Consider the following 12,029-nt stretch of genomic DNA (forward strand, 5'->3'; position numbering starts at 1 on the left):
GTGTGAGTTCTACAATAGTGATGATGATAAATCAAATGCCTTACAAGTGAGGGAGAGAAGTTGATTTATAGTATAAATCTAAAGTAGTACTCCATATTTTGTGTGTATTCAGCCATTCATAATGATTTTAATATGCACCTTGAAAACGTTAAGTACCTTGATGTGACCGGCCTACAAATGAGGCAAATCACCTCGAGTATGATCTCCTTTCTAAGTTGTTCTTGCCCAAGGCATGCTTCATGAAATGCAAGAACAATAGAAGCAGCACCGAAATTAACGGTACTTGGAGATTGGTCACTCAAAACTGAAAAGGGTGGCTTGATAAATAGAAGCTCGTCTATATAAATAATTTACATGGACTGAATCATATTTATGTTTGGCAGAGAGGAAAACAAACTAATTAGCTCCTGCCTAAACTACAGAGATGCAAAACAAGTAAATCTGGAAAGGAGACACATTTCAAACTAGTGAGAAAAGTAGGCACTAAAGTTGAGTCAGTCCTCTACAAGATGAGAAATATAATCAAAATTTGCTTATCGAGAAACCTAGTTCACGTCAGATACAATTTCTTCTCTTCCTACTTATTTACCAACCTCTGCTGCCTAGCTTATTTTATGTTACAGAGTATGCCGGCAATGCATGAATTCCCATCATACCTACACAAGAATTGAGCATGGCCTCTACCACAGAAACTAATTTCAACATGTAGCTCCCCTGTGCTGCTTGCAGATACCCCCCTTTCACCATTTATACTTCTTCTAGCCCAATGAAGCAGCAGCAGGAGTGCTAGCCAGTTCATTTTTCCTCTGGCATTCTGCTCTTCTTTGCTTTCCCATCAAAATTTTCAGGCTTGCTACCCAAATTAAAAATCGGGCATGCCACTAGATCTTGTTGAGTACTCTGACACCAACTTGAGAAACATAGAAGATTTGTCCTCTAAGAGTCGTGCTGGAGTATCAAATTCAGCCACCCGACCTGCATATGCATCGAATTTTATCAAGCTCAAGCTATTTCAATGTGACAAGGATTCAGATCATATTACGTATCAACAGGAAAAGAAACATAAGCACAATCTCGCGCACACACTACTCATTCTCTTTAAAATTTCTTTTTTGTGGTCGAGGTGAAGAAAAAATCTCCCTCATATATAGCCTTGACACCCATTTCTACCAAGAACAAGTGAATTACAGAAAACGCACCATCACTGAGGACCAGGACAAGATCACTGTCAATAACTGTAGGGATACGATGTGCAATGGTACAAACAGTGCAGTCCTTAAACTCTGTCCTAATAATCTTCTGGATGAGGTTATCTGTTGCTGAGTCAACCGAGGCAGTCGCTTCATCAAGCACCAAAATTTTGGCTTGTTTAAGTAAAGCCCGCCCAAGAGATACAAGCTGTCGCTGGCCCACACTCCAATTCTCTCCATTCTCCAGGACTGCCAGGCATCAGTTTGACGAATTATTTGATGAGAATTCAAAAGAAAACCAAATAACACCATTGGAGAGGCTCCCATCACTCTCAGAATTGCATGTTTCAGTCCAATCTAACAGAAAACATACCTGGTGTATCAAGCTTCTGATCTTTATTCCTGACAACCTCTCCAAGCTGGGACTTTTCAAGTGCCTGAAGGGAATAAAGGAATACCAAACTGCTGTCAGTGTCGGAAAGCAAACAATGATCCACTAATGGCTTCAGCTTCTACTTATAAAGAAATTTTTTTAAAAAGAGAATCAATTTTTGGAAAGACAAGTTTAGGAGCAACATAAATATTAGGAAGAAATAGGTAAAATTACTCAAAACAATCTGTAAACCTACAACTACAAGCTTAAGAAGTAAAACATATGAGAGCTAAAATAATGTAGGAACACAGTTCTGATAGCTGATCTGGTGTCTATGATGGGAGAGAATCTCCTTAATAAATTGGAAACTTAAAACTTCTTTATTTCTTTGTTTCCAAACATCACATCAGTCTAATTAAAAAAAGTCTCTGCCTTTAAAATAATGTGTAGGTAACAGGGAGAAAAGCAAATCAGTTATTACCTGCCATATTTCTAGATCTGAATGTTCATCAAGTGGGTCAAGGTTGTCTCGAATTGTCCCTTCAAATAATGTTGGATCTTGGGGAATTATACTCAGACGACTACGAAGGTCATGAAGGCCAATGGTTGAAATATCAATGTTGTCTATAATTATTTTTCCACCTTCTGGTTCAAGCAATCTGAATAAGGCCTGAATCAGAGTAGATTTGCCACTACCTGTGCGCCCCACAATTCCAATTTTCTTTCCTCCAGGAAATTTGCAGGATACACCATGAAGCACAACTGGAAGACTCTCCTTATAACGAACCTAAAGAGGAATAAAATAGTCATTAGCTTTTCCTTTCCTGATATTAGGGTGGAAGGTAGGCATATTACAAGTTGTTTCTATGAGCTCTGCCGAGATGTTAATTCCCAGAGTCCAACAGTGGTATCAGCTTTTTAAAACTTCCATGAACTAGGCATGACATTTGACTGCATCCAGACATAATTACCCTAAAATGCATGCTTAAGACAGTGAATGGATATAAAAACAGAGACTTGAAACAGTTGCAATTCACTGAACTTTAAGACAGTTAAATGAACATGAAGATGCAAGGACATGAAACATTTGCAGTTCAGAATAAGCTTGACAACATCCTTTCCTGTCACTATCTCCCATTGACTGTTTCTCTTAGTACTGTCAGCAGTATTCCTCTCCCTTGTCATCTGACTTAACTCTTACAAAAATATAATCTTCGCTTTCCCACTAAAACAAAGAAGTTTGTGCATCTATTACCAAAACTTCATTCATTCATACAATTACATAAAATTAAAGGCTTGATGATAAACATTTCAACCGGAATAAGAAGAGGAAAAACTCAGACCACAGAAATATCATAAATTAGTTTTATAATATTGAATTTCAACGCCAGCATGATGTCCTAAAAACAAGAAAACCATATGCCACAAAATAGAAATACAAATCGTGCATACCTTTAAATCAATCAGTTCAATGGTTCCTTCTTCTGGCCATGACGATGGGGGATGAGGTTCAATAATTTGTGGGGCCTCACTAGGAATATGACAATATTGATGAATCCTTTCTATTGAAATAATCTTGTTTTCAAGCTTGCAGAAACTGAGTATCCATCGTGACAGGCGTGCATTCAAGTTTAGGCCATATGTCACAGCAAGACCTGCCATACCTATGGGAGTAGATACATGATAATTAAAACTATGATATCAATTCGATGAATCTGTAAGACAAAAATAGGTGCCCCTCTTGCGATATTTGTTCGCAAATAGTCCCCGCCATCCTCCCCTTTTTTTTTTCCTGATAAGTAGTTCCAACATCCTCATAAGAAGTGAATCATAATTAGTGTCTGAATAAGGCGACAGCACTCAAAATTCTACCTTTCCCATTTAGAATTGATTGACCTGAGTTACATTCTTCTCAATGTTTTATGAATTGCTTGTTAATAATTATGGGGTTAAAATGCACAAGAAATCAAAATTATTATCAACTCGAAGATTCATCAAATGATCAAGACTTGAAGCAAGATTTTCATCACATTGGCAAAGATAAAGTACTTACTACGACATTACATGGAATAAATATAATGTACTTACTAGGATCTATGCTCCCATGAGGAAAGCTCACAAGTAAAACCATACAGAAAGCAAAGACAAATGTAGAGAGCAACTCCATGCGTAGGCAAAGCCATTCGATTGCTGCAAGACTGCAGAAGAATGGTCGAGCAAAGCAATCCAAGAGATAAAGGTTCCTCTTCATAAATCTCTTTTCTTGTCCAAAACCTCTGATTGTTGCAGCTCCAGCAATTGACTCAGCAAAAAGATGAATGATTGGAGATTTTTGGATGCTAACAATGCGAACTAGTTCCCTTGATGAAGCCATATAGTATTTCTGCACAGATTTTACCACAAATACTTTTACCCTTGCCCTTTTTATGCTCAAGTGAAATAAAGTACATGAAAATTCATTAAAAATAATCAGTTGAAAACTGGACGACGCAGAATGTGAGTCCATAACTTGCATGTATGAACGATTTCAACTTCTGCAAGGGATTGGTGGCTAGTAATGGAAAATGAAAAGAACAAATATATATTTTGCCAGTAATACTCTAGCAGATGGTTCAAGTTGTGCTAAAACTAGAAAAGCAGTCTTTAAAACTCCAATTATGCACCACCAAATGTCCTCATTTACCTTGGCTACCCAACTAGATAGTAACAGTAGGAAAATATTCTTATATGATTGCAGATAGTTTGCAAGTAATTGCAAGACCATTTTCATGAGCAGCAAAGTTACCTTTAGAGGATGAAATATAATCTAAAAGGGCAACCTAGAAAGTAGCATTCGTATGTTGGTGGAAGCAAGTATACAGAGATGGAGTTGGTGGAATTCTAGCACCCTAAAGGACATATATGCTTTCCCAAATCGGGGTCAAATATAGTTTGTTGATGAAACATTTTCAGCACTATAAGATTCACAAAACCCCCAAAACAAAATTTCTTCAAGAGAATGCTCCACATGAAGGATTATTTCCTTTCTTTGATAACCAAGGATTAGATGTTATTGATTTATGTTTACACAAATTACTGCTAATTATAATAGGGAATAACAGTATTTAGCCAATTTTTGTACTGGATCTTTTGATGCATGTTTTTTTTTTCCTTTCAGGCAGAAAGCCACAAAACTTTTGTTTAATTCCTTTCCTGTCCCAGGAGAGATCTAGTGCTTTATCTTTTCATAAAGCGGGCCCAGTAACTTCTCATTTCTCACGTAGTTCTCAAGACTCGCGAGATGTTTAAAGTGTGGGCCCCTGTGAGCTTTTCATTGCACGACATACCTCTCAATTGGCAGTCTTTTGAAGTCATTATACTTCTTGTTTCTGTCTTTATTCATTTCTGTTTTTTGTTTTGTTCTCTTTAATAGAGTTGTTAAAAAAAAATACAACTATAACCAACCAACCTTGCATAAGAAACATAAAATCAGTTAACCAACTTTAAGTAGAACTAAGATGTAAAAATTGTTATATTAGAGTAAATTTGTAAAGGTCCAACAATTTAAAGATTTTAATACAGATTGAAACTGGTACAGACAATATACTCCCTCCTTTTCAATTTGTTTGCCTGGTTTTGACTTGACACTGGGTTTACGGAAGTAAAGAAGACTTTTGAATCTTGTGGTCTTAAACTAAAGATGTGTAGAATGTACCATAATGTCTTTTTGATCTTGTGGTATTAAACATGGCATGTGAAAAGATAGAATTAAAAAGTTGCCAAAAAACGAAAACATGCATTATTTTTGAAATGGACTAAAAAGGAAAGTAAGACAAACAAATTGAAACGGACTTAAAAGGAAAGTAAGACAACAAATTGAAACGGTGGAAGTAAATTAGAATGATCAAAGCTTTTTAAAAAGGTAAATGAGACATCCTTAACGAAAATGAGACGCCAATGTCCATATATTATTCAAAATATCTGAAAAGAGAAGTGGAAATAAAGATCAATTTGCTATTATTACACTTCTCATCAAGAAAAAGTAACTCTCCATCTAATTTTTAAGGAAGAATAGAAAGTTAAAAGAAAAAATTCAACCGTAAGAAGATACTTAACTGTAAAATAGTCAAAATAATTTGCTGGTCTAACATCTAAAAGAGAAAATTCTTTGCCTAATTTATAGAAAATGAGAGGTAATAAAAGTAAAGAAAACAATATCTAATAACTCTTCGGCTATTCCATACAATCTATCTTTTTTTTCAATTATCATATGATTATTGAAGTTTTCTCTAATATTATATTAAAGTTGTCAAATATATGTGAAGATATATTTATAAACAACTTGATGAGATTGAATTTCCAATCTTTAACTAGAACTTCAAATTATAATATGTTTGAAACTCTTGCACAAAACACTTAACAAACACAACCTTTTTTTTTATATTAAATACTAATGAGATGTCGCACATGTGTCTAGTGAATATTAGAATTATAAAAGTATCTCACCAATACCTTCCTTGTCAAAGAACCTCCAAAATTGAGCCAAAGATGTTATACTTTTACATTGTATTTGTCGATGGAAGAAAACTTTTAGGATGAACTAGCACATTAAAGGGAAGTAAATATGAGTGAGTGAGAGAGAGAGAGAGGAAAAGCAGATTGTATCACTCGATAATCTTGTGAGTTTTTGATGTATAAACTAAGCAAAGGATTTGCAGAGCTCATGCTTAAATCTAAAAATGGTCTGTCCTGTCAGTTACCTGCATCCATAGGCAAGCAATCGCCATTGGGATGACAAGTAGTAACACTTGCCAGGTAACTGTTGTCATGACACCAACAATACCAATAAGCTGAATTGTAGTTGAAGCGAAGCCGCCAAGTCTGAAAGGAATATCAAGATCAACCACACTTTGATCAATCGACACCTGGTAAATCATAAGAATCCCTTAGAACAATTGCTCTACCCAAAAAATAGGGCAATAAAGAAGGCAGGGAAGGAGAATCATGGAAAAATCAAGTATGCAGAGGATTGCATAAAAATGAATGTTAAGCAATAACAATACTTGGACATACGCGATTCAATATCCTCCCTGCTGGTGTGGAGTCGAAGAAAGACATTGGAGCCCTAAAGATTGTTCTCAGCATTTTCAAAAATAATTTTTGTGCAGCCTCTAGACCAAATGTAGCAACCAGGACTGCCCTAATAAAGATAAACCATGAGCTTCCAAAAGCAAGGGCCATATAAACACCAATAAGTACCACACTAGTCGTCCTAGGACTGTCCCCTGGAGTTTGTGGATTTGCCCAAGCCATCCACCAATTACTAGCTATTTGGAGCACCTGAAATAATGTCTGTGCAAGAATGATAAGCGGAATCAACAAGCCCTTATAAGCAGCCGCCATATATGACAGATAAACTTTCATGCTAACTTTTCCCCTCTCCCGTTCCTCTTCCTGAACAAGCTGCTTTTTTCTCAATCTTTTAGCTTTCTTTTTCTCTTTGATTGCCTTCTGATCAGGAGCCGAGACACCTTCTTGTACTTCTTTTGCAAGACTGTCAATACTCTTTTCGACTGAATCACATTTTTTAGTCACTAAAGCAGAACCATCAGGCGAAGGATCTTTATCCGTTTCTTCAAGAGATTGGTTCGAAAAATCCATAGCTTCAATTGCTTCATGATGAGCTGAAACCAAAGCATTGAAGTCAGTCCCTGCTTGCAGAAGTTCATCATACTTCCCACATTGACAGATACGACCTTCCTTCAGGACCTGTGAAAGGAAGCTAAAAAGTCATTTGGGAATTAATGGTGCCCTAATACTGATTAGAAAGGATGTTGACAGGTCAAGTTTGATGGCTACTCCTTCATCACATTAGAATGTAAAAAGGAAAGGCCCAAGTGTAAAACCTTTTCAGATTGTAGTATATTTAGATCTGTATATCTTGAATGGTTAAAAACATAACATACTTTTGTAGATATTTCCAGCGCACTACCACTTATCAGAAACAGTTGTGAGAAATGACACACGAGAATTAGTTTAGGCTTTATTTTCCTTTTTACAGAACTTTTAATCTCTTTTTGGAAAAGAACTTCCTGCTCTGTTGGTGGTGGAACTACAAAGTCATCTGAAACAGCGTTGTCAAAGGCTCATAAAGCGTGCTGGAGACTCGACACTCAAAGAAGCTCAGGGAGGACGCAGCACCCAGCTTAAGTTGAGCTTCAGAGTAGGCATGGCACTAAGGAGTGCGTGTTATTGCAGAAGTGTAAGACTCTTTAGACCTGTGAAAGGAAGCTAAAAGCACAGGTAAATCTCCAACCATACTGCTCCATTTTATAACTTGTTCCTCAAGTTCCTCAAACACTACTTCTTCATCTTGACAATTCATATTTTAGAACAGCCACAACTTACAAGCAAAGCCACTTTTCCTTGCAGTTGTATTTATGCTCCAACATTCTTCAAATTTCAAAGAAGAAAAAAATACACACAATTTAACTTAGAAGCTGAACGAACTATATACCATGCTATTAGTACAAGCATAGATAATACAAGATCACCTTTTCTGAACTATTACCATACCTCAACTTTCATCTCGCTTTTGAACTGAGAACAACGTACCCATTACCCAGTGTAATCCCACAAGTGAGGTCTTAGGACACTGGTGTGTAAGCAGCCTTATCCCCTACCTTGTGAAGGTAGAGAGGCTGTTTTTGATAGACCATCGACTCAAGTAACTTTTGAACTGAGCATATTAGCATAAGATCCATGATGAAAAGACAAAATGAGGATACACTTGACAAAACAATGATAGTAGTTTCAATAGAGGCCTTCAAGCTATAGAGGAACATTTTGCACACAATCGAACAGGACAAGGAGCAGTATTAGATAGTGAAAGAATACATCACCTACCAATATCACATCAGCAGCTGGCAAAAATTCAACCTGGTGAGTAACAAAAACCACTGTTTTTGTTGCTAGTGCTGTTAGTATGTACTCCTGCAGTAAAATAATTGCACATTCAGCAAATTTCCTTCTAATTGAGCAGTAGAAATGATTAAGCAACATCTATGCATAACCTTAAATAAGTCTGACCCAGTGTGTGCATCAACGGCACTAAACGGATCATCCAGTAAATATATATCAGCGTCCTGATAGAGCGCCCTTGCAAGTTGCACACGTTGCTTTTGACCACCACTAAGATTTATGCCTCTATCACCAATAATAGTCTGATCTCCATGAGAGAAAAGCTCCAAGTCCTTTTTCAATGAACAAGCATGAATCACGGCCTTATATTTTGCCTTATCCATTGGGCTACCGAAAAGGACATTATCTTCTATGGTCCCAGATTGTATCCAAGCTGACTGTGAGACATAAGCAGCAGTTCCACATATTCTAACCTAACACAAATATAAAGGTAAAAAATGAATGCTGATTAGAGCTTCTCCCATATACCCAAAATTGGATATTTTGAAAATCTAAGAAAAAAGTGAGAAAAATCTTTAATTTGACTTACTTCACCAGAGATTCTGGGAATCTCACCAAGGATGCAAGAAAGGAAGCTTGATTTCCCTGAGCCAACCACACCACAGACAGCAACACGCATGCCCTTTTCAACCTTTAGTTGTATGCCTGCCAACGTTGGACTTGGAGAAGATGGATCCCAGTAAAATTCACTGTCTTTAATTTCTATTGCCACATTTGTGATGTCCCGAGGCAGCACAATGGTTGCATCTTGCTGCAATTCTTCCTCTTGCAGAAATCCAGCAATCCGATCAAGGGATACTTTTGTCTGAGCCATCATTGACACCAAGTCAGGAAAATTCCTAAGTGGTTCTTGGAGGATCCTGAAAGTCGCCAAAGCAGAAAGAACACTTCCTGCGGTAAGCTGGCCGCCCAATAGTATGCAAGTGCCAAAAGTAACAGCTGAAACAAATATTGGGGAGCTCCAGAAAATGAAGGTGATGAAAGCTTGGGAGTACAGAGCTTTTCGAAGATACTTGAACTCCACATTCCGCATGTCCTCTAGCATTACTCTATACCTATCCTCCCATGCTTGCAACTTGAGAATCCTCATGTTCCTGAGGCACTCAGAAGTCTTTCTCATCCTATCGTCCTTGGCACCCATTAATTTATCTTGATAGTCTTCTTGAACCCTAGCTAATGGGACGGTTGCAACAATGGATATAATGGTGGCAACTAAAGTAGCCACAGATGCAATACCAACATTTTTATACAAAATAGCAAGAGCCAGAATGATTTGAAGAGGCAGCATCCATAGATCATGAAGATACCATGAGTAGTCTCCTACTCTCTGAACATCCACTGCCATGTAATTAACAATCTCTCCACTAGAGTGGCTTTGCCTCGCGGAACTTGAGAGCCTCAGTCCCTTGCGATATACCATTGCAGTGAGAGCTGATCTCACATGCATGCCCAAAATGTCAACCCCAAGATACCACTGCCGGGTTGTTAAGGTCTCAACTAACTTCGCCGTGAAGAATATTCCTGCCAAAATGTATCCCTCATGAGGAGACGTCTCCACTCCTGCTAGGTAGTCCACGAAGTAACTGATCAAGTATGGACCCACATAAGAAACACAAGTGTTCAAGCCTGCAAAAACTGCATTGCAGGCAGCCTCCTTCCAGAAAGATTTCAGAATGGCCCAAGCTAAAGAAGGCTGCTCTGAAGGATCTTCAGCCTTTAATTTTTCCCAATTTGCATTTAGTACCTTGTAATTAGTCTTAGAACGATCTCGTTGAGCAAGAAGTGGAATGTCTTTCAGCTCAAGAGGCCTCTTTGCGCCTACTGAAAGAAGTGGGTTTAACCAAGAAAGAGTAGCTAAACTGATAATCCCCGCATCACTGTAAGGAGTAACTTTAAGACATGCCGGCTCTTCTTCAGGGAGCAATGGCTCCTGAAGATCAGAATTTCTAGTTACTTCTATACCAGTGACACCCCTAATAGCAACAAAACAGAGAAAGGCAAGAGAAGGGGTAACCGCAAGATTTGCAAAGACATGAGAATTTAAATGGCTTGAGCCTTCTATTGCCAATTCTCTACTATCAGAGTACAAAGTACACAAACAAATGACAAAAGACACCACCCACCATACCCTTGACAACAATGAGAATTTTGAACTGCCTTTATACTTACAGTAAAGAGCACTGAAGCTCAAGACAATCCAAGCCAACGTCTGAATTACAGGAAAGAGTAACAAAGTCCAATTCACGCTACTCCCTTGCGTAGCCTTTCGTATCAAGCCAACCCCATCATAACCTACCACCACAACATGCACAAACAAGACATAGAAGCTACACAAAACTGAAGCTTTAAACGCTCTACCTATCTCAATGCTCTGAATTTCCACATCACCTCTCCTCCTACCAGGTACTGAATTACCATCCGAATCATCCTTCCGAAATCGAACCCGACCCACACACAGATATATCTGCTTCGCCGATACAATAAACAGAAACACAAGAAAGAACGTCAAGTTGACACATATGGACGATAACTCCAAGAAATTAAGTCCTTGAAAAGCGGTGGAAAGTGAGAATAGGCTCGTATGACGAGAAATTGTAGCTGTATCAAAGAACAGATTGATACCCATCATGGGAAGTACCAATCTTATACTGTTGTAAATGAGGATCAATTTCTTGAAGATGGGTGTTCGTAATACTACTCGTATTATATTTTAAGAAGCAATATAGTTGAATCTGGTAAAAGGGCATTTCACCATCTGGACATGAATGTGGTGTCCATACCGCATAAATTATGAAAAGTAACCCCAGAGAGAGAAGGAATCTGCAGACACATAACAGATGAAAACAAATTGATATTGCATCACAAAACCCAACAACACAGAGTATGTGTATATGGTATTAGGGAAGGTGACAAATTGAAAATCAGAAATGAAGGGGTTACACAAAATCCAAAAAACTGACCTGGGTTTTTGTTATTTTCCTGAGAAGATGAATCGTTTATCGAGCCGGTAGAGATTGCCGAGGCAAATTGTTTGCAAAGGATAACTGTGTAGCTACTAAACACACAGAGAAAAGTAGCTACAAATAACACACTTGTGGTTAGTGAGGATTTTTTTTAATTTTTTTTTTTATAAAGAGAGAGAAACACAGATCCACCATACTCTGTCATGATTAATATATACGTATACAAAATAATTATTGCCAAAGAATATGATGCAGTAGATGGAGACGGCAGGTGCTGATGCAAATTTAAAATAATCGAACTCTACCATAGCACAGCAATATGTTTGGAATTATTAAACTTGTGAAGTGGTGATGATCAGTATTTTTACATTTAAAGAGTTTGAGTTCGCATAGGACTCTTTCTGATTTTGAATAAAAACAAACAAAACAATCACACCTCTTTTTTCTTATTAATAAAATATAATATAAGTATATTTGTGATTATTTTTTTATAGAAATGAGATTAAAAAATACTAGGTTAGTAATGAAGAGGTAGGGTCATTA

General features: G+C 37.5%; 1 protein-coding gene across 1 annotated transcript; it reads right to left on the reverse strand.

Annotated features, from left to right (window-relative positions):
- Positions 1–436: 436 nt before the first annotated feature.
- On the reverse strand, positions 437–11,774 carry LOC102587951 (ABC transporter C family member 5). The gene is made up of 12 exons (XM_006355832.2): positions 11,484–11,774; positions 9,053–11,343; positions 8,616–8,936; positions 8,449–8,535; positions 6,616–7,311; positions 6,303–6,467; positions 3,652–3,946; positions 3,016–3,227; positions 2,045–2,350; positions 1,564–1,627; positions 1,200–1,439; positions 437–975 (listed from the first exon to the last, which is right to left on the reverse strand). Exons 2-12 carry the CDS (start codon positions 11,150–11,152, stop codon positions 863–865), a joined length of 4,599 nt encoding a protein of 1,532 aa, XP_006355894.1. The 5' UTR covers positions 11,153–11,343; positions 11,484–11,774; the 3' UTR covers positions 437–862.
- Between the last annotated feature and the right edge of the window lie 255 nt (positions 11,775–12,029).

Source organism: Solanum tuberosum, unplaced genomic scaffold (assembly GCF_000226075.1).
Source record: "Solanum tuberosum cultivar DM 1-3 516 R44 unplaced genomic scaffold, SolTub_3.0 scf00207, whole genome shotgun sequence".
In the NCBI taxonomy this organism is placed as follows: domain Eukaryota; kingdom Viridiplantae; phylum Streptophyta; class Magnoliopsida; order Solanales; family Solanaceae; genus Solanum; species Solanum tuberosum.

Coding starts and splice junctions, on each gene's coding strand:
- LOC102587951 (XM_006355832.2), bottom strand. CDS start 11,152: ATGATGGGTATCAATCTGTTCTTTGATACAGCTACAATTTCTCGTCAT. Junction 6,468..6,615: donor CAGGGAGGATATTGAATCGC/GTATGTCCAAGT, acceptor ATGATTTACCAG/GTGTCGATTGATCAAAGTGT. Junction 3,947..6,302: donor TTGCTTGCCTATGGATGCAG/GTAACTGACAGG, acceptor AAATCTGTGCAG/AAATACTATATGGCTTCATC.